At 32.6% G+C, this 20,318-nt stretch overlaps 2 protein-coding genes across 3 annotated transcripts in view; one reads left to right on the forward strand and one right to left on the reverse strand.

Moving 5' to 3' along the window:
• LOC110027549 (polyadenylate-binding protein-interacting protein 4-like) overlaps nt 1–12,726 on the forward strand; it is a 39,188-nt gene extending 26,462 nt beyond the window's left edge. Inside the window, exons 10-14 of one of the 2 annotated variants that reach the window (XM_020729038.1) lie at nt 315–419; nt 521–571; nt 11,697–11,778; nt 12,094–12,295; nt 12,578–12,726. In XM_020729038.1, coding sequence (XP_020584697.1) covers nt 315–419; nt 521–571; nt 11,697–11,778; nt 12,094–12,263 — 408 coding nt within the window. In that variant the 3' untranslated portion in view covers nt 12,264–12,295; nt 12,578–12,726. Of the gene's footprint in view, nt 1–314; nt 420–520; nt 572–11,696; nt 11,779–12,093; nt 12,555–12,577 lie in introns of those variants that run through there. The other variant, XM_020729037.1, reaches the window with a different exon arrangement.
• Nucleotides 12,727–15,982: 3,256 nt separating this feature from the next.
• Nucleotides 15,983–16,593, reverse strand: LOC110027507 (calmodulin-like protein 7). The gene is given in 2 exon segments (XM_020728973.1): nt 15,983–16,395; nt 16,397–16,593. Coding segments are annotated over 2 exon segments (465 nt in total). The 5' UTR covers nt 16,513–16,593; the 3' UTR covers nt 15,983–16,046.
• Nucleotides 16,594–20,318: the final 3,725 nt, after the last annotated feature.

Genomic DNA, 20,318 nt, shown 5'->3' on the forward strand with positions numbered 1-20,318 from the left:
GCCCGCGGCCTAATACCGCGGCCGCGGATCGATCCGCTTAGCCAACAATTTGCCGCGAAACGCCGAACCAAACACCGGAATGCGGGACGAAGCCGCGGTCGCACGCCGCGCCGCGCAGCAGAAGCCGAACCAAACAGCGCCTTAATTCCTTACACTCTCAATCTTCTGGATGTTGAGATTCATGATGCTGGACTGCATGTAGTTTATATAAATCATTAATTAATGCCTGATGTTAGGATTCCTATAAAAGCATGCCCCGTTAAGCAGCTTCCCTGTTTTCTGTATTTACTTACCTTATTCTTCCGTGTTGATAGATACCCGGACAACTCAATGTGCGACAACAAGCAACCAGATATATTGGGCAATATCATCCGACTATTCAGACGGGCACTGCATATATGCATCAGAACACTCAGCCGGTAAATTTATCTTATATTTTTTTATGCGTATTAAATTTTAGCAAATCAAAATATGAACTCATAAACATGAACATTTGTTACAATGGGCTTTTTCTTTCTAGGTTATGGTTGGACGGACAGGCCAGCTGGTCTATGTGCATCCCATTTCTCAAGTAAGATGAATTTTGAAGTAGGCTACTGCCTGCAAACTCCTTGCTTTGGGTATCTGCCTGAGTAGTTTTATTTTTCTTTCCTTTCTTAATGCAACGAAAATTTAGCTTTCTTTTATTTTTTACATCTGAAGTTGTGATGTTTGCGGTGATTAGAATTTACTATCAAAGAGGTTTAACGGTTTCATGATACTTAAAATGGGAAACATGGAAAAGAAAATGCAGAACATTGTGTGATGTTGACCAATAGTTAAGGATGGAAACCAAACATTAACTTTGAAAAAAATTAGTAGCTGAGGATGACTGATTTATTTTCCTTAGATTCAAACTAACCATAAGGACTGGTTTCTTTAGTGGAATCACTACCAACATAACAATCTTTTAACACATGATTAGTTTTTGCATTATAAATATTGAACTTGTTGAATTACATAATAATTTGCTAAGGACGAAAAGTTCTCTCTTCAGGATAGCCTTTTTTTGGTCAAATATAAGGCGTGACAGAGGTGGACATTATCAAAGGACGTTGTTGATTGAATCCATAACCAACCACTATTTTGAAATTTTACCCCCCATGATAGAGTTAGTGATTAATTCAATCATTTTAAGTGATCTTAATATAATTCAATGCAATTCTTAGCTTATGAAGATCAATTAATTAAATAGAAATATTCTAAAATATTTCATTCAATCAATTGCAAAGCTTATAAGAAACATAATAATAAACTTTCATCTAATACAATACCTTATCATGCTTCTTATCATAGATAAGACTAAAAAAAAATCATGAACTGTGGCATTTGTTTTAATGAGTCGAGGCGTAAGCCCTAAAAAATTAGAAAAATAATTCATGAATATGATATAAATAATTGATAGATTGACTTCATTTATTTATTAAAAAACATGAACCATAATCATAATTTTAAATAGGAAGATTTACATGCATACCACTCAATTCGTGTGTATTTACATATCTACCTCCTAAACTCCAATTGTTACATAAATGCCTTGTGTGTGCATGAAAAGGTATATTTTAATTTTTAAAAGTTTTAAATAGTTGTATCTATTTTTATGTGCAATGAAAGATTTGGGTGGTATAAATGTAAAATGTTAAATTTATGTGTTTGATATGTAAATACATAAGAGTTGGGTCCTACATGTAAATGCCCCTTTTAAATATTGATATGAAATGAAAGTTTAAAATGAGATTTAAAATAAATATTCATTTAAAATTTAAAAATAATATGAGGATCAAGATCCATAATGACTTCATTCTCATGATTATCATCTATCAAAAAAACATCACATGCAATAATTTTATTATCATCAAATTTTGTGTTATTGTCATCTTTCAAACTATATTTAATTGCTACATTTTTTTTTCTTATTCCTTATATCAGCTAATTTTAAATGTAATGTAATTCAAAATAAAATGACAAATTAACAACATAATCAAGTAATATTTAATTAATTGTTTGATTTTTATGAGGCATTGTATCTTAAATATTAGATATGTGCATAACATAATATAATATAATATAATATAACATATACTGATGTTATAATATAATTTTTTATATAATCTGATTAAGGTGCTACCTCAAATGCCTCTGAGTTCATCTTAGACAAAAAATGTGTTAAGCCGCACTCACCTCTAAGCATTTTTTGTGCCCCTCAGTTCGAGGCACATCTCTTCTTGTGCTGATCCTTGAACACGTTTTTAAACAAGGATCATACAAATCGACATCAAGTAATTGGTTAAAATACTAAGACTCATTTTGGCTCAACCTTATATTTATCTCTACCTAAAACAATAGTTAGAATAATATCTGGTGAGATATAAAGCTCGCAGATGAATAATTCTAATATAGAATTCAAATTTTCAAGAAAAGGAAATAACTTTATATGTTAATCATTTATTAAATATAAGGTTTGAAGTCATAAGCATGTACTAGGCTAATGCATGGCACATAATCACTGATATTTAATGTCTAATCATAATTTACGCTATGCTATTGGAGCTTGTATATATGCACATAAGAAACTATTCATTTCGTGATTTTTAGTTGTTTGTTGTTACTTCTTAGCATGAAATATTTTATATTAGAATATTATATCCTTGATTAAGTGATAATTTACTTCATAATGTATTTGGTTCTTTCATGGAGGATTGGTTTGCTTGTATTTTAGATAACTGTTTGATTGTAAAAGTTTAGGATCAATTGATTGTGTAATAGGGAAACCAAATTATTTCATTACTGTTTTCATCTAATATCATTTTGCAAGCAAATCAAAACTTGTCCATGTATTTAGCCTCAACGCTGGACTGAGCTAAAAAAAATTGCTACTTTTTTTCAGGACCAGTATCTACCAACAATGACAGTATCTTGAAGTAAACAATTCTCAATAAATCCAACATTGTCAACATAATAAATAAATAAATAAATTTAAAAAATAAAAAATAAAAAAAACTATACTTTTTAAATGGCATTATTTTTTTATAAACAACACTTTAATTGCGTGATCTCCTAACATATCTTAGAATCTATAGGACATAATCCAGATGTTTAATTTTGGGTTTTGCGTTTGCAAACTAATTGTATGAAAATTGAAATATATATTCAGTCAACTGATAATCAGATAGCAAAGTTTGCCAACTAGATAATGATAACAAAATTAATCTTCGTAGTTTTCATCATCCTCAAATGATTGTAGATTTTTGATGGGTGAGTCAGAAAGCTTGCATCCAAAAACTGCTTGCTTCAAGAAGGTTTTGTAGCATATTTATTTGAAAAGATAAATATCTTTTTTAATATATTTAAAGTTTTGTTAAGAATGTATTTTGAAAGTCTCACTTCTTATGCATATACTATCTTATTTCATTAATGTTTAAATTATCGTTCATACTTTGTAGAATGCCATCATCATACGCATAAATAATGATAATGCCAATGGTAGAATGTTGAATAAAGTTAGGATGATTAGAAATGCTACTTCGTAGTCCAACATCTACACAAACCTTGCAACTTTTGTCGAATTAGACACAAGGGTTTCTTTTCAAGCCATATATAGCTTTCTGAAATTTGCATATTTCTTTTAGCAACATGCATTTAGGGTTGTTTCTACAAATAATTTTACTAATGATACAGAGAAGGCATCCATTTTGTCGTGAGCCAATTTTGATCATTGGATTTAGAAAGAAGGCCAATCAAATTCAGTCTGGAAACTAGGACAATAATTATCTGATTTTGAATTCTGAATTTAAATCAGAATGAACATTACAGGGTAACTCAAAATTGGTTTATGAATCAAACCGATTCAATTTCAATACCTTAGGTTGAATTTACTCCATTTTGAGTTGCCTCAAATTTGAATCACTTATAATTTATTATTTATGTATGAACACATATTTTTCGTATTTATATGACATACACATTTATGTATAAAATATTAAAATTATGTAAACATTTATATTCCAAGTCGATCTCAAATTGGCTCAGTTTTATTTAAGCTTATTTCATGAATTGGATCTAGCCAAAATTTTTGCTCGTGACTCAGCTTATATGGGTTAATTTGAGAATTATCCAAACTTTATTGAAATTTAAGTTTTCTGAGCAACATTTGGTGAAATTTTTTTGAATTATTTAATGTTATGGTTCTGAAGATGGCCATTTATTGCTATTCAATCCTTACAATGATTAATAGAGCCATTAAAATTGGAACTTAACTGTAAACATTCATTAGCCATAAATGGGTAACTGCTAAAGGTGTAATCAATCGCAAGTATTAGGATTGGGAAGAAGATTCATTTTTGCGTCTTCCACCTAGGGTTATGAAGGTTTTCCTTGTAGGAATAGAGTCAATAAACAAAGTTAAGGCAAACCAATGAAAGAAAAGAGAGGGATGTTCAAATGATATACAAGATTGCACTAAATGGTTTGTGCTTTGGAAACCTCTGTAGAAAGAAATTGGAAGTTGTAGATTTGAGGGTCTGATGGTTCTTTTATGTTTTAGCCGTTACGGGCATTGAGGCTAAAGGTGCGTGGATGTACTTTTCTCTTTTCTCATTCTCTCTTCAATATTCATCCCCATGACGACTATTAACATTATTTTGGAACACTGGAGGCTTGGGACAGTTTCTAATTACACAATCTTGACCATGGTTTGGCATTTATTAACTAATTTTGGCCCTAAAGGAAAGTTCTAAAAAACTTTTCAAAAAAATTTGAAATTATTTCCTCTTATTTGCATTCTTCAACTTAGCCATTGTAAGGTGCTGAAAAGTGGGGTTAATTTCCACTAGAAAATATTTCAGGTTTTGAATGGCACGGGTTTCTAACTTCTTATTTGGTAGAAAAATGCCCAATTAAAAGCAGTGCCCATGCGGGTTATAATTTTTCACAGTTTTTCTAAAATTTTCTGAAATTTTGCCATAGAACAATTGCTTTTGAGAAAGTACGATAGAAATTAGTTGGGAATGTAGCCTTTAATAGAAAATGCAAAAACAAAGTTTCCCTAAATGAAGCCTTCATTTAATTGAACATACTTTGGAATATTCATTTTTGTCTCACATAAATTATATTTATGAACACAAGCCCAGTTTGCTTCTGCAAACAAAAGATTATTTTTCTTAACTTCCTGTCGAGGGTCTCCGTTTCGATGGTTATATAGATCCCAAGTGTTGGGAGGATGATCACCACTTCAGGCCTCTATGGTAAACAGGCTGTTCGATAGGGAAATTGTACATAGATTGATGCATAAATGCTTTTTTTCATTTTGAAAATCTTCATATTGAACCCAGAAAAACCGTAGTAAAAACTGAACACAGATTCTTAGTGGATATAAAATCAAAACAGAACCTTATAATAAGTTTCCCAATGAAATTAATTGAATTGAATAGATTTCGCTTTACTTTGTTTTTCCATCCACTCCAATTTATAAAACACACCTGCTTTTTCTGTACTTTGAGAATCTGTCACACCCCAACTGACTTCCCTTTAAAGGTCGTCTGAGGTGTGACAGAGGCGGATGATTCGATCAGATTAAATTATCACCAACACTCATTCTGACGTGCAAAATCAGGACTCAGTGGGTGATGAAATTGTCTAACTAAATCTCGACAAATATACTTGATACATTTTATTCACATTCACGTTCACATATATTCGGAAGCGTGACAAATCATATCATTAATAAAATAGGTACCAAAAAAGTTTGCACAAGTTTCCAAAATAATGAAATGCAAAAGTTGTACGACACATGACTACTCGCCCTGATGTTCCTTATTCCTGAGTGACAATGATGTAGAGTGAGCAACAACGAGCTCAACATAATAACCAATGATAAAATAAGATTTTATAGGTGAAAAAGAAACAATTTACATGCTTATATGTAACTGTACATGTCCACACACAAATCACAATGTTCTAGAATTGTATGAAACATGTAAAAGAAAAGTAATGAAAAATCACTGCTACTGTATAAAAAATATAGTTCATTCATTCATGTATAGTCAGAAGTATGTTCATAATAACCATCAATCTAATCATAACAATGTCACTTATAATTATATAGACCTCAATTGTTTCCATGTCATGTCGTGTCATTGGGTCGTCACCCAGCTCGAAGGCTAAGTTAGCTATTGATAAAGGTTGTGTATCTTAACATATCGGTTATCAATAGCCCTCGCCGTGTTACTGTTTGATCCCAATAGTTCTCGGAGTTTCATCGCTGTCTGAATACCAGAAGTTGGGATCCCACGGTTCCATATCATCCATACTTGCAAGTATTTATGTGATAGTTTACCTATAATATCATTTGTGATATTATTTGAAGCATAACTGTACAAGCGTATCATGCACACATATATATAAATAGCAAATGATATATAAATAGCAAACGCATACATGCAGACAGTGATTTCATAAACATATTAATCAGATTCATAGAATAGTAAAATCACCTGCATCGTAAGAGGAAATCAATTTGCATTTTTAGAGTCAATGCATGTATTTATGCACAATATGCAATAAATTCTAAATTCAACAGCGCCAAACATGAAATCATATGAAAATCTACAGAGAATTATTATTTTTAAGTTAGCACAGAATTATTTCACCTGAATTGAGAGAGCAGTCCTATGGTGAGTTTCCCCAAGCTTGTCTTGAGCTTGCGGCCTAGAGCAAACAACCTGAAAATTGTAGTCATCTTGACTTATTTCGTGATTTAATTAAAAAACAAAATTCATTTACGAATTCTTACCTCAAACGAGCTTTCTGCATAACCAGCTATTCTCTGAGGTTTCTTATTCCTCCTTCCTCCTTCCTCCTTCCTCCTTCCTCCTTCCTTTTATTACATTAATCGTCTCTTTTCTTTGTTGATTTCATGTTAAAAGCACTCACGGAAGCCCACAAACCAAGCCCGTTGCTTCCGACACAAGTTCGTGTCTACTATAGCTACCTGAAATGAAAAAGTGCACCGATTTGTGGCACACGTCAAAATGGAAAAATAAAGAAAATAAATGTCTGGCATATCATAGAAAAGGGATTTCTACTCACCAATTTCACGTTGGAGGCCAGAAGCGCAGCCTGCGGCTCTCTATCGTGTGTTGCGTCTGCTACGAGGATCAATTGCAGGAGCTTCACGGGAGGAATGGGAATTTGTGAGGTCCCTAAGCATTATTTACCCCCCCTCCCTTATTTCATCGTACGACTGAGAATTACGAAGGATGGGCAATGATTACAGTGAGGATGCGGGATTAAGGATATAATTAATGGTTAATTAGTTTAATTAACTCAATATCTTGTTATTGTAATATCTCTCAATATATTCATATTTAATATTTAGTATGATATATCGAATTGATTGATTTGATGCTTAGAATTTTATAAAATTAATTTGATTGAAATCTGAGTGATGAGATATTTGAGGTATATTTTGCAATTGCCGAAATTTCATGCGGTTTCTCAAATTTTGAGTATTATTGCTCTCCCCTCATAAAAATGTCATCGAAATTTATAACTTGAAGAGAATGATATTTCTATTGAATTTATTCTTCTTTTTTCTATGTGGCTTCTTTTTTAGGCTTGTGTTTTCATTTTATTTAGATAAAAAAATTTGTTTGTTTCTCAATTTCTTAACACTAGTTTCTAAAATTTTCTCAAGCTCTTCAATATAAGTTAAATTTTTCTGTACTTCAATGTCTTTTTGTGAAATCATCTGGTCTAAATTTAAAACCTATTTTCTCAACTTTGAGATACGAAACACTTCATGAATATCTTTCATATCAACATGCAACACTAATTTATAAGAAATAGGACCAATCCTTTCTATAATTTTAAAATAACTCGATGTAACTGGAATCAACTTGCTTCCTTGACCAAATCTGGCTGTATCTTTCATTTGCCTGAATTTTATATATACAAATTGACCAATTTGAAATTCTACTATTTTTGTGTTCTGGGTTATAAAATATTTCTATTGTCGATCATGAGCCAACCTTCAATTTGTATCTGACTAGCTTGATTTTTGTCGTGACTTCATCAACAAACTCAACCTCATTTTTGATGTTCTTCTACTTCAACCTAGATTATTGAAGTTTTTTGTATTTCCTGTTATATAATGTTTCATAAGGAGCCATTTTGATACTGGAATGATAGCTGTTATTATATGCGAACTCGTTCATCGGAATGTGATCTTCCCAACCACCTCTAAAGTCAAGAATGTTGCCTCTAAAGTCAAGAATACAGCCCCAACGAAGGTTCCACTACCTGAATTGTCATTTCTGATTGTCTGCCGGTTTGTGGGTGGAATGTTGTGCTAAAGTGCAAATGCATGCCCTGCATTGTTGAATGCCTTCTACTACTTGAATGTGAATCTTTCACTTTTATCAGAAACAATAACTTTTTCAATTTGATAATTATTTTAACATATAATTCGATTAAGTTTTAATTGAATATGTCTATCTGATTTGCAAGAGATGAGTTAATTTTATTAACCTGTTAATAATGACCCAAATATTGTGATGCCTTGCATGGATCGAGGAAATCCCATAACAAAATCCATAGTAATTTCTTTCCCATTTTCATTCAGGTATAAGCAATGATTGTAGCAATCTATCGGGTCTCTGATGCTCAGCTTTTATAATTTAACAAGCTTGACATTTAGACACATATCTTGCAATATCCTTCAAACATAGTCACCAAAATATTAATTTCAAATCATTGTACATTTTAGTCCTGTCTAGATGAATCATGTACCTTGAATGATGAGCTTCATGTGAGAGTTCCTTTCTCAAATCTGAATCAACACATACTCATAATTGTAACTTGTTTCTGATTACACTATCTTCATTAATAGTTACATCCGACCAGTTACATTCAACCTTCTTGATTGAAGTCATTTAACTATTAACTTTCAGAGATGCCTTGATTTCATCTATCAAAGTTGTTTTAATGCCAACTAATACAAGTACTCAATATTTCCTGGTCTTCTGATTTTTAACTGCAAATGCATCAATTTCTTTAATTAATTCTAGCTCCCGAGTAATAATCCAGCTCACACTATTTGTAGATTTCGACTCAAAGCATCAACGCTACATTTTCTCTGCTAGGACAATACTGTATATCCAAACCATAATATTTGATTTGTTGTAGCCATCTTCATTGTTTTAAATTCAGTTATGGTTCATGTGCTAGTGGATGAACTTTTAATAGCAACCATTTTGTCAACCACTTGCAATATCAACTGAACAATGTCCTGCAACTTAGTGGCTCTAGCTTCCTCATTTGCTCTATTATGAGTATCATCTTTGTTCAAGACATTTTCAACTCATATTTCTTGCTTTGTAATTGACCGAGTTTGACCTTCATTACTTTCTAAATTTCTCTTCAGACATATTCATATGAATTGACAAAATAAATTATTTTAATGCAATTTATCATATTATAGTTATATTATGCACACATGACACCTTAAGTCTTATGGGTTACTCACCTAAGATCTATCAACCTATAACTCTATATAAATATATTCATAATTGATCTTATTCTTACTTCTTATAGATCCAATATGATTTTAGCATTCTTTTTATCAAATAACCTTGCTCTGATACCATTTTTTGTCACACCTTAACTGACCCCCCTTTAAGAGTTAGCTGAGATGCTACAAAGACAGACGATTTAATCATACTAAATTCTCACCAGCACTTGTCATGAATTATAGAATCTGAACCCAGTAAGTGATGAATTAGTCTAATTAAATCGTCACAAACATACTTGATACATTACATTTCATTCACATTCATATATATTCAGAAGCGTAAAAAATGTCATCAAAATATTTATATACACAGAGATGCTAAATCCAAAATAATAAAATACATATCTAAAAAGTTTGTATAAGCTTCTAAAATTATTAAATGCAAAAGTTATATAGCCACACCTGGCTACTCGCCGTGGTGCTCTTTACTCATTTGTGAAAGACAATAACGTAGAGTGAGAAATAACAAGCTCAATGAAATAATCAAGACTAAAATAAGATTTTATAGATGAAAAAGAAACAATGTGTATGCTCATATGTAACCGTAGATATCCACACAGAAGCCGTATGTTAGAATTGTATGGAGCATGCAAAAGAAAACACGTAATGAAAGAAATCATGACTGCTGTATAACATATATAATTCATTCATTCATGTACGGTCATAAGCCTATTCATAATAATCATCAATCCAATCGTAGCAATGTTACTTGTAATTGTATAAGTCTGAATTATTTTCATATCATGTCATGTTATTAGGTTGTCACTCAGCTTGAAGATTATATTAACTATTGATAAAGGTTGAGACTCTCAACATAACTGTTATCAATAAACCTCTAGTACCAACAGTTCCCTACGTTCTGTCACAATTTAATTCTAACAGTTTCTGGTGTTTCATTACCGCCTAAATACCAGAGTCGGGAATCCTACCGTTCCCTATCATTCATACTTGCAAATATTCATGCAATAACTTATATATAACAATATTTGTGAAATATTTTAAAAATAAAAATTCTGTAGAAGCATTCATCGTGGACATTTCATATAACATATTCATAAATCATAACAAATGAATACCTACAAGCGATAATTTCATAAACATATTAATCAGATTCATAGTATGGTAAAATCACATATATGTAAGGAGCAATCAATTTGCATTCATACAGTTAGTGCAGGTATGCATCCACAATATGCAAGAAATTCTAAATGCAAATTGTCAAACATGGAAACATGTGAAAATCTACAGAGAATTATTTTTCTTAAGTTAACAGAAGATCATTTCACCTGAATTGACATAATAATCCTATGACGAGTTTTTCCTAGTGTAAATAACCTGAAAATTGTAGACATCTTAGAATTTCATGAAATCTTGGCTTATTTCGTGATTTAATCAAAAATCAAAACTGAATTCTTACCTCAAACAAACTTCTCTCTATATATCCAACCATTCTTCGAGACTGTCTTTTCTTCTTTTCTCTTTCTTCTATCACCCTTCGTCAATTTTTTTTTGTTGATTTCGATCTAAAAGCCCTTACAAAAGCTCACAAACCAAGTTTTTTGCTTCCGGCACAAGCTCGTCTCTGTTACAGCTACCGGAAATAAAAAAGTGCACTGATTCGGGTCATACGTCAGAATGGAAACATAGAAAGGGAATGAATGTATGAAATATCATAAGAGAGGGATTCCTACTCACCAATTTAGGATCCAAGACACCATCTATTCAATTTCATCCTACCACTGAGAATCACGAAGGTCGGTGGCTACAGTGAGGGTGCAAGCCTAGGGTTAATTAGTTTGATTAACTCAATATTTTATTATTTTAATATCTCCCATCATATTCATAATTAATATGTAGTTTTTTATATCGAATTGATTGATTTGATGCGAAGGATTTTACAAAATTGATTCGGTTAAAATTAGAGCGATGCAAAATTTGAGTACATTTTACCATTATCAAAATTTTACCTGATTTTTCAATTTTTGGTATTACCGGATCATCATTCATTTTTCACGTTTCTTTTTTCTTTTCCTTTTTTTCTTGGCTCATTCATGTTTCTTAACTCATCACTTAACTCCATTTGTCTCAGGATCCAACGCATGGAGCCGCCGTTCTATCACAAGGATTCCCTGTGTTAACCCCTTGTCAAGCAAATCTGCCAAAACTCCAAGGTATTTGATGCAAAGCTCTTCTACCATTAAAGAAATTATTTCAGGGCATTTACATACATACCACCCAACTCTTATGTATTTACACGTCTTAACACCTGAACTTTAATTTTTATATTTTTACCACCGAAATCCTTCATATCACATAAAAAATACCAACACCTTTTCATGCATTGGGAAGGTATGTAAAAATTGAAGATTAGGTGTTAGATATTTAAATACATAAGAATTGAGTGGTATGCATGTAAGTCTTCCAATTATTTCACTATATTGACAACATAAAGCCTGACTGTCAATTGAAACATCATTTATGTTCAGGTACTCAGGCCCAGTCCTTGCAATTCTGCATGACGCCACCCCTCGCAACTGCCGCTCCGGTGCAGCCATTCGTCTTACCCAGTCCTATTCCATTCTCGCCTTCTGTCCCCGTCATTCGGCCCATTACAGTGCCTGCCGGAACTGGTTTTTTTGGAAGCAAATTTCAGTGAAACTCCTGCTTTTTCTTCGACCATACTTCGTGGTATTTTGGAAGCAAATCTTTGCTATTTTCTTATAACAAGTTATCCATTAAATAGCATGCATTACAATAAGTGTGGATGGTTGCAAGGTGCTTATATGATTCTTTGATTGAATACTTTCTGATAGTGATATGAAATGGAATTTACCTTTTTCTAAAGTTAAAACCTATTTGCTGTTAAATTTGCCCTGTTATTTTCTTTGAATTTGAAGTTTTTACAGTTAGGACTGATTTCTCTCTACTGTTCTCATGATCTCATTGTGCCTCATTGTGCCTTGGAATCAGATGTACCTGCAGAACAATGTAACAAGTCAGGGACCTGATGTAATGGTTAATCTGACTTTTTTTATCCATGAATATGGTGATTTTGATGGTCCTCCAATTTTGAAAAGTATTTTGTTCAAAACCTTGTTTGATGTGGTATTTGGTGTTGAAAGTAACTGAAATTGAGTATTGGTGTTTGATGTGGTATTTGGTGATTTTTTTTTTTTGTTTCCTTGTACTTATATGCTATTAATTTAAGTTCATTATTTGGTTTGGGTGGAATGCAATGTTTCTTTTTTCTTCATTTGTTGTATAATGATTTATTTCTAATTGTAAGTAAAATTAATTTTTTATTGCATTTTTTTTAAGTATATGCTATAATAAAAAATAGTGATGGTTTGTCATATTGAGGTGACACTTCAATTGCAACAATATATATTATATATATATATATTATATGCATATCACGATCGATCGTATAAATGAATTTATGGAGTTTTTCACACGCGTTTGTTTCTCAAATTAAAAGGAAAAGATGTCTTCTTAGTAAGGGAAAATATTACATCAGGATTTCACAGGCAGTACTGCATGCGGATTCCAATCTTGAGCTGACACGTGGAAGGTCGGGACCTATCTACATAAAAATAAAAAAAAAGAACGAAAACGTGCGACCCAGTTTGACCGATGCATTATAGAGATATTCTCTCACGGTATTATGAATGTTTTTCGCATTATTCATGTGTTATTGAAGTTATTCAATGAAATGACAAGATAAAAATTTTTAATGATGTATTATTAATGTGCTGTGAAAGTGATTTTGAGTTAGTATTGTTGTTTAAAAAATAATATCTTAAAATCACCTCATTCACTGTTTTTAATATGCTATTGGTGTGTTATTGATGTGTTATTGAGGGGAAATCCAATCACAAGATCAAAAATTTCTATTGATGTGATATTCTTGTGTTATGAATATGATTTTGAGTTGATATTGTTGTTTCAAGAATAATAATATCTCAAAATCACTTCAAGTCACTGTTTTTAATGTGTTATTGGTGTTATTCATGTGTTATTGATGTGTTAGTGAGGTGATACAATCCAATGACAAGATGAAAACTTCTATTGATGTGCTATTCATGTGTTATGGAGGTGATTTTGAGTTGACATTGTTTAAAGAACAATAACACTCAAAATCACTTTAATTACACACCAATTACATATGAATAATACGGAAAATATTCAGAATAACGCGACGTAATATTTCTATAACACGATGACAAGGATAAAATACGCAGAAACTATTATCTTATACCACCTGGGTAAGGATCTGTAATGTGGAGGAATATACATAACGCGATGGAAAATTCTTATAACGCATCGACAAGGGTAAGTAACGAATCGACCGGGCCAGGTTGCGCAAATTAGTTGTTTGTTTTTTATTTTTTATGTAGGTGGGTCCCCGTCCTTCCACATATCAGTTTGAGATTGGACTCCGCATCATCTGATGTAATATTTTTTCCCCTAGTAATGGCAAATGGATTTTCAAATAAGCCAGCATAACAAATTGTGCTGTTTTTTCAAGGCAACTAACCTTCTCTTTAGCAACTTTATAAAGATGTTTATTGCAGTCTCAATTTGCCTATTATTTTTTGGATGATTAATAAAAGGGGATTTTAAATTTCATTATCAATGATCATGAAAATAGGTAATTCAATCTTATGAATATCTTCTACTTTGGATTTTAATAGTAGTCTTGCCGGTGAACTTTTTTGAAGCTTTCACTGCTATCAATCATGAAATAGTCAGCCAATGCTAACAAAAATTGCTTTTGAATACTTTTATAGAGAGAGGCCAACAAGTGCATCCTTGGCATGTCTCATACAAATTTGTGTGATTTGATTGTGCTTGACAACGAAGTGAGATTGCTTGAGAACTCTTCTACGAAAAGAGAATATATCGCGTCCGGAGTCCGGATGCAAGCCGCGTCAGGACAATGGACGTAATACATCTGAGGTCCAAGCTCTGCTCCTTCCCGTTGTATCACGTCCGTTGTTCGGACGTAGCTCTACGTTCGAACTCCAGACACAATAGTTTTTCCTATGAAAAATAACATTAGAGAAACAGTGCCTCACCACCTAAAACTTGACCGATTAAGAATAATTATGCTCTATTTATAATGTCACACTTACCAGATTGAGCATTATCCCATCCATTCAGAACTTCTGAAAGTTAACATAAATATGTTAAAATTTGTATTTTTTGTGGAAAATATTATATAAGCTTCGTGTTTTGAATTTATTTTTTTCCAATAAATTTATTGGATTTTTTAAATTTTATTTGATAAGTTAAGAATATATATAGATTAATATTTTTAAAAAAAAATAGAGTTATATATATATATATATATATATTAAAATTTTAATTTGTTAAAAATTTTCATATTAATCTTACAATTTAATTTATCTGTTTTTCTTTTCATCATTGAATGCCCTCTTTCTATTTCTAAAAGGGGAGTTAAGCTTTCTCATAAGCAAAAGCACATTCTTATTCAAACTATCAATTGTCAATGAAGCATAATTTGAAGTGTATTTGTGAGCTCATAATGATGTTGTTCAATATTTTAAGCAATACTTCCATTCAACAACAACAACAACAACAAAGCCTTAATCCCACTACGTGGGGTCGGCTACATGAATCATTTTCTTCATTACGTCATATTTAGTGTCATATTCTCATTTAGTTCTAATAAATTAAGATCATTTTTTATATAATAAGCCCAAGTTTTCCTAGGTCTACCCTTCCCTTTTCTTAACATAAGTCGAATCTAAACATCTACTCTCCTAATTGGATCATCAGATGATCAACGTTTACTGTGACCAAACCATCTAAAACAACTCTCTCTAATTTTATCCGTCACTGGAGTTTTCAATATTTCTATTGATTCACTAAAATTACCATTTAAAATTATGTTTATTTTATTTTTTCTTCATCCATTTACAATGCTGTTTTTACATGCATTTATAATTTTATTCTACATTCTAAAATTATCTCTAATCTCTACACACACAAGGAGAGATTAGAACCCGTGACCTGAGGTGACTTACGACATTCAAAGAGGTCACTCTACCAATAGGCCACAAAACAATCAATTATGAATGCTAGGTACTTAATTGATATATATCTTATAGATTATCTTCATTTAAATATAATTTATCACAAACGTCCCCCTAACAAGACAAATATTCAGAAAACTCACCTGTATATGATGCTAATCTGCATGTGTTTGGAGGTGAAAGCATGCAAGCCTTCCATTGCACAAATCATATGTAATAAATAAGAAAATCCCAAAACATACACAATAATTCAAAATAAATTAAGTTCGCATAATTATTCAAATCTTGAATCCATGAAAAAAAAAACCAGAAAAATTCTGAAAAAGGTATTAACAATTTATTTCTAGAGATCCAAAAAAACAATAAAAAGATAAAACTCATCAAGTCAAGGCAGCAAACGCTCCTCCTCTCATCATCTTCTTAAACTCCTTAAAATTAACCTTTCCATCTCCATCCTCGTCAACCTTCATAATCATTTTCCGGCAATCGTCCGGCGTCCTCCCCTGTTTCAACCCCAGCGAACAGAGAACAGACCTCAGCTCATCCTCAGTGATGAAACCATCTCCATTCTGATCAAACACCTTGAAAGCCTCGCGCATCTCTTCTTCTTCGTCTCTATCGCTGCGCATATCTTCCATGATGGTCTGATACAGGTCCTCGAATTCTTCGAGGTCGACGCAACCGTCATTGTTTTCATCTATGTTGTCGATCAAGGATTTTAGGTCGTCGTATGCCGAGACTGCGGAGGGACTCGCTGAGCTCCTTTTTGGAGATCCGGCCATCGCCGTCGAGGTCGAATAGTTGGAAGACACGCCGGAGTTTGTTCGGATCCATGGGGGAGGACATAGAGATTGGAGATTAGATTGGAAGGGGGTTGGAAGGGGGTTGGAAGGGGGAAGGAAACAGGGGATGGGAATGACAGTAAGAGCTTTAACATTTGGTTAGGGTTATGTAACGGCTAGGAGAAATAGCCGTTGAGAAACCGCGTTTGTTTTGTTTCTTTTTCCGCGCTTTGAGGGGATGGAAGTTTTTTTATCTTGAATAAAAGAAAATTAAAGAAAAAGAATTTAGTCTTGCAAATATTAAAATCTTATTTTTGAGATGAATGTGATATAATTTTGTGAACTTTGATGTTAAAGATTGCATTTTTTTTTTTAATTTTTGAAATGGTACTTTATTTTTAGAAATTTAGATATGTTGAATGCAATTCATATGTATTTATATATATAACCCTTAAAGTTTGATATTTTTATTTATGAAACTTTGGTTTTATAAGCCTATGTGTGAGAATGTTTATTTTATTTTAAAAAAAGTTGGTAATGATGATATTTTTTATGTGATGTTAAGGAATTGAGAGGAATGCATGTAAATATAGAAGTGTAGGTGTGGGGGATGCAAGTAAACAAAATTTATGTGCTACGTATCAAAATGCTTCTTTTATTTTTGTATGGAACCTGCGAATTGATCTATGAACAATTAAAAATTTAAATTCACACCACGTAAAATACCCCAAATCGAGAAATTTGAAATCATAAAATGAACTAAGGCGCACAACAGAAAAATCCAAAAAAAAAACATACCAAAATTTAACGTAAAAAACACGAACATTACAAAATTTTTTAGTCACACCACATAAAAAATTTCATTATGAAAGAGGAGAAATGTAGATAAATTACACCACTTGGATTCGTTCTCTACTCTACTAGAACTTACAATAATTCCGCTCCTCCCTTTCTTGATCACACAAGAGTAATCGTACGCCCAAATCCAGCTCTCTCAACACATCACAACTTCCATATACAGTCAAGAGAAAACCTTACAAGGCTACGGGGGGAGAGAGAGAGAGAGAGAGAGAGAGAGAGAGAGAGAGAGAGAGGGAGGGAGAAAGAGAGAGAAGGAGAGAGAGAGAGAGAGCATTGTCACTGAATCGAAGACTCGAAAACTAAATCGACAGAAATCTGATCCTGGAGTAATCACACTGCTCCTCAGCATAATTACACCAACTGCTCCATGCCAGAGCATAGAACGAAATAAATTGTGGCATAGGTACACCATTCGAGAGTGGTTGAGCCTTCTTAGAAAACTTTTGGATGAGTGTGAGTGCACTAGTATGACGTTGGTATGCTGTGTTGGAATCCTTGTATTGCAGCGCTAAGGCGTCGGTTATGCTATGGTGCTTTTGCTAGCTTCACATGTCAACAATCTCTCTCTTGGAGGTTGATAGCACCAACACTTCTCCAAATTTGTACCAACATCATGTATTATCTTCATAATTTTGTATAACAGTTTGGCTTGCCTCTAGCCTCAATCTTTCTTGATTACAACTAAAGCTAAGCATAGCTTCAATTTCTCGATAGTCACTACCTTACTCAACATATTTGTAAGATTTTGAGTTGTGTGTATCTTCTTCAAGAATAATTGCTCATCATCTAAAAGAGAGTGAATAAAGTAATAGCTCAATGGAATATGCTTTATGTTGGCATGAAAAATGACATTCTTAGCAAGATGAATATCACTTATATTGTCATTATGAAGCTTTCTAATCTTCCACTCTTTGTCTAATTCTATCATATAACTCTATATTCAAATCATCTCCTTACTTGCCTCATTGATAGCAATGTGTGTGGCTTCCATAGTTCAAAGAGCAACAATCTTCTATAGCCTAAAAACCCTACTCATCATTATGTTCTCCAAAGTGAAGATATACCATGTTATACTTTTTATTCCATCCATATCTTTTGTCATAACTGAATATATAAACCTTGTAAACTGATCCATGTACTTTCAAAGTAAAGTCATATGTTGTTTGTTCCTCTGAAATACATGAGACTTCTTCACTTCACTGCCTTCCAATGATGTTTTGCCTAGATTTTTCATGTACATGCTAATCACTCCTACTACATATGCAATATTTGGTCTCGTACATATCAAACCATACACTGGACTCTCAATTGTTAAAATATATGGAGTTCTCATATGTGCTTTATCTGCTTCAAACTTAGGTGATAATTCCTTAAATAGCTTAAAATGGCTACATGAGAGTGTGCAAACAGGTTTTATCTTACTCATGTTAAATATTTATAGGATTTATCAACATACTCTATATAACACAATTTCGATGTATTTGCACTCTGGTCTCTACTGATTCTCATTCTAAGGATCTTCTTTGTTAGACCTAAATCCTTCATCTAAAACTTCTTTGATAATTGCTCTTGGTCTTTAATCTTCTCCATTAATGACCTTGCCAACAACATGTTATTACATACAAAAGGAGCAAGATATATCAAATATCAAAATTTTTGATGCAATAGTTGTCTGTCTCGCATTTCATGTATCAACTATTTGACATGAACCTATCGAGTCTAATGCACCACTGTCATAAGGCCTACTTTATGCCATAAAAGCTTTTCTACAACCTAGAGAACAAATTTTCTTTCAATAGAACTTCATAACCCTGCAGTTGCACCATATACAATCCTCTTCCAGATATCCATGTAAAAATGTTGTCTTTACATCCACCTACTTCAAAGATAGAACTTTCTCTACTACTAAGCTCAACACAACTCTAACAATTGTCATCTTCACTACATAAGAAAAGATCTCAGTATAGTCCACTAATTTTTTTTGTTGAATTTCTTTCATAAGTCTTTCTTATAGTGTATGTTACCATCGACCTTCTCTTTCAACCTATATACATACTTGTTGTGCCTATATACGTACTTGTTGTGCAATGCTCTTTGACATTTTGCAATGTCGTTACATATCTTATTTGACCATAAAGATTGCATCTCACATCCAAGATAAACTCCCCACTCCTTTAAATATTCAACGAGTGGCCGCTTCATAGCATTCTTGTTCACCACTACCTATTAATAATAAATAGTACAAAGAAGGATAATCCTTAGTGCTAATCTCGGGATTCCACTGGACCTTTTGATTTTAGTGCTAAATGAATGGGGAGTTTTCTATGCTTCATCTGATTGAGCACTTTTTCTTTCTTCCCCCTCTTGATCACTAGTATCTTCCATCTCAACATACTTGGAATCTTTAGAAGTAACTGATGGGCATTCTTAATTTTTACTCCTATCCTTATTTATCTCTATTTTATTGAAAGTAACATCTCTGCTCATAATAAACTTCTTATTCTTCTAGTCTTAGAATTTGTACCCAAATTCTTCTAAGCCATACTCAATGAGAGTACACTTAATAAATTTCAAATTAAGTTTACTCCTCAAACTTGCATCAACGTGAACATATGTCGGACACTTAAATACGTTCATTTGAGTGTGTCATCGAAAATATAAGTCTATCAAAAACCGAAGCTTGTTCTTTAAAAATAGAGACTTCATATATTTCTTGCTCTTATGACCAAGCCTATAGTGCTAACATGCTACATCAATCTTGGTTCCAACCACATCAATGGATTCTATCATCTCATTGATCAGGTAAATAGTGCATTCAATATGACCCATAGTCATCACCATTGCCCCTAGTCACCTTTCATAAATTGCCTATGAAAGTAGTCATGTACCCTGACTTTATAGATGACTAACAGAGATTAGATTCTCTTCAGAATTGGAGCATGTATAACTTCAATAAGCTTTTATACTATTTCATTTGAGTGTGTCTTATTACCTCTCAAATAAATCTTC

Source organism: Phalaenopsis equestris, unplaced genomic scaffold (assembly GCF_001263595.1).
Source record: "Phalaenopsis equestris unplaced genomic scaffold, ASM126359v1 Scaffold000428, whole genome shotgun sequence".
Taxonomy (NCBI): Eukaryota; Viridiplantae; Streptophyta; class Magnoliopsida; order Asparagales; family Orchidaceae; genus Phalaenopsis; species Phalaenopsis equestris.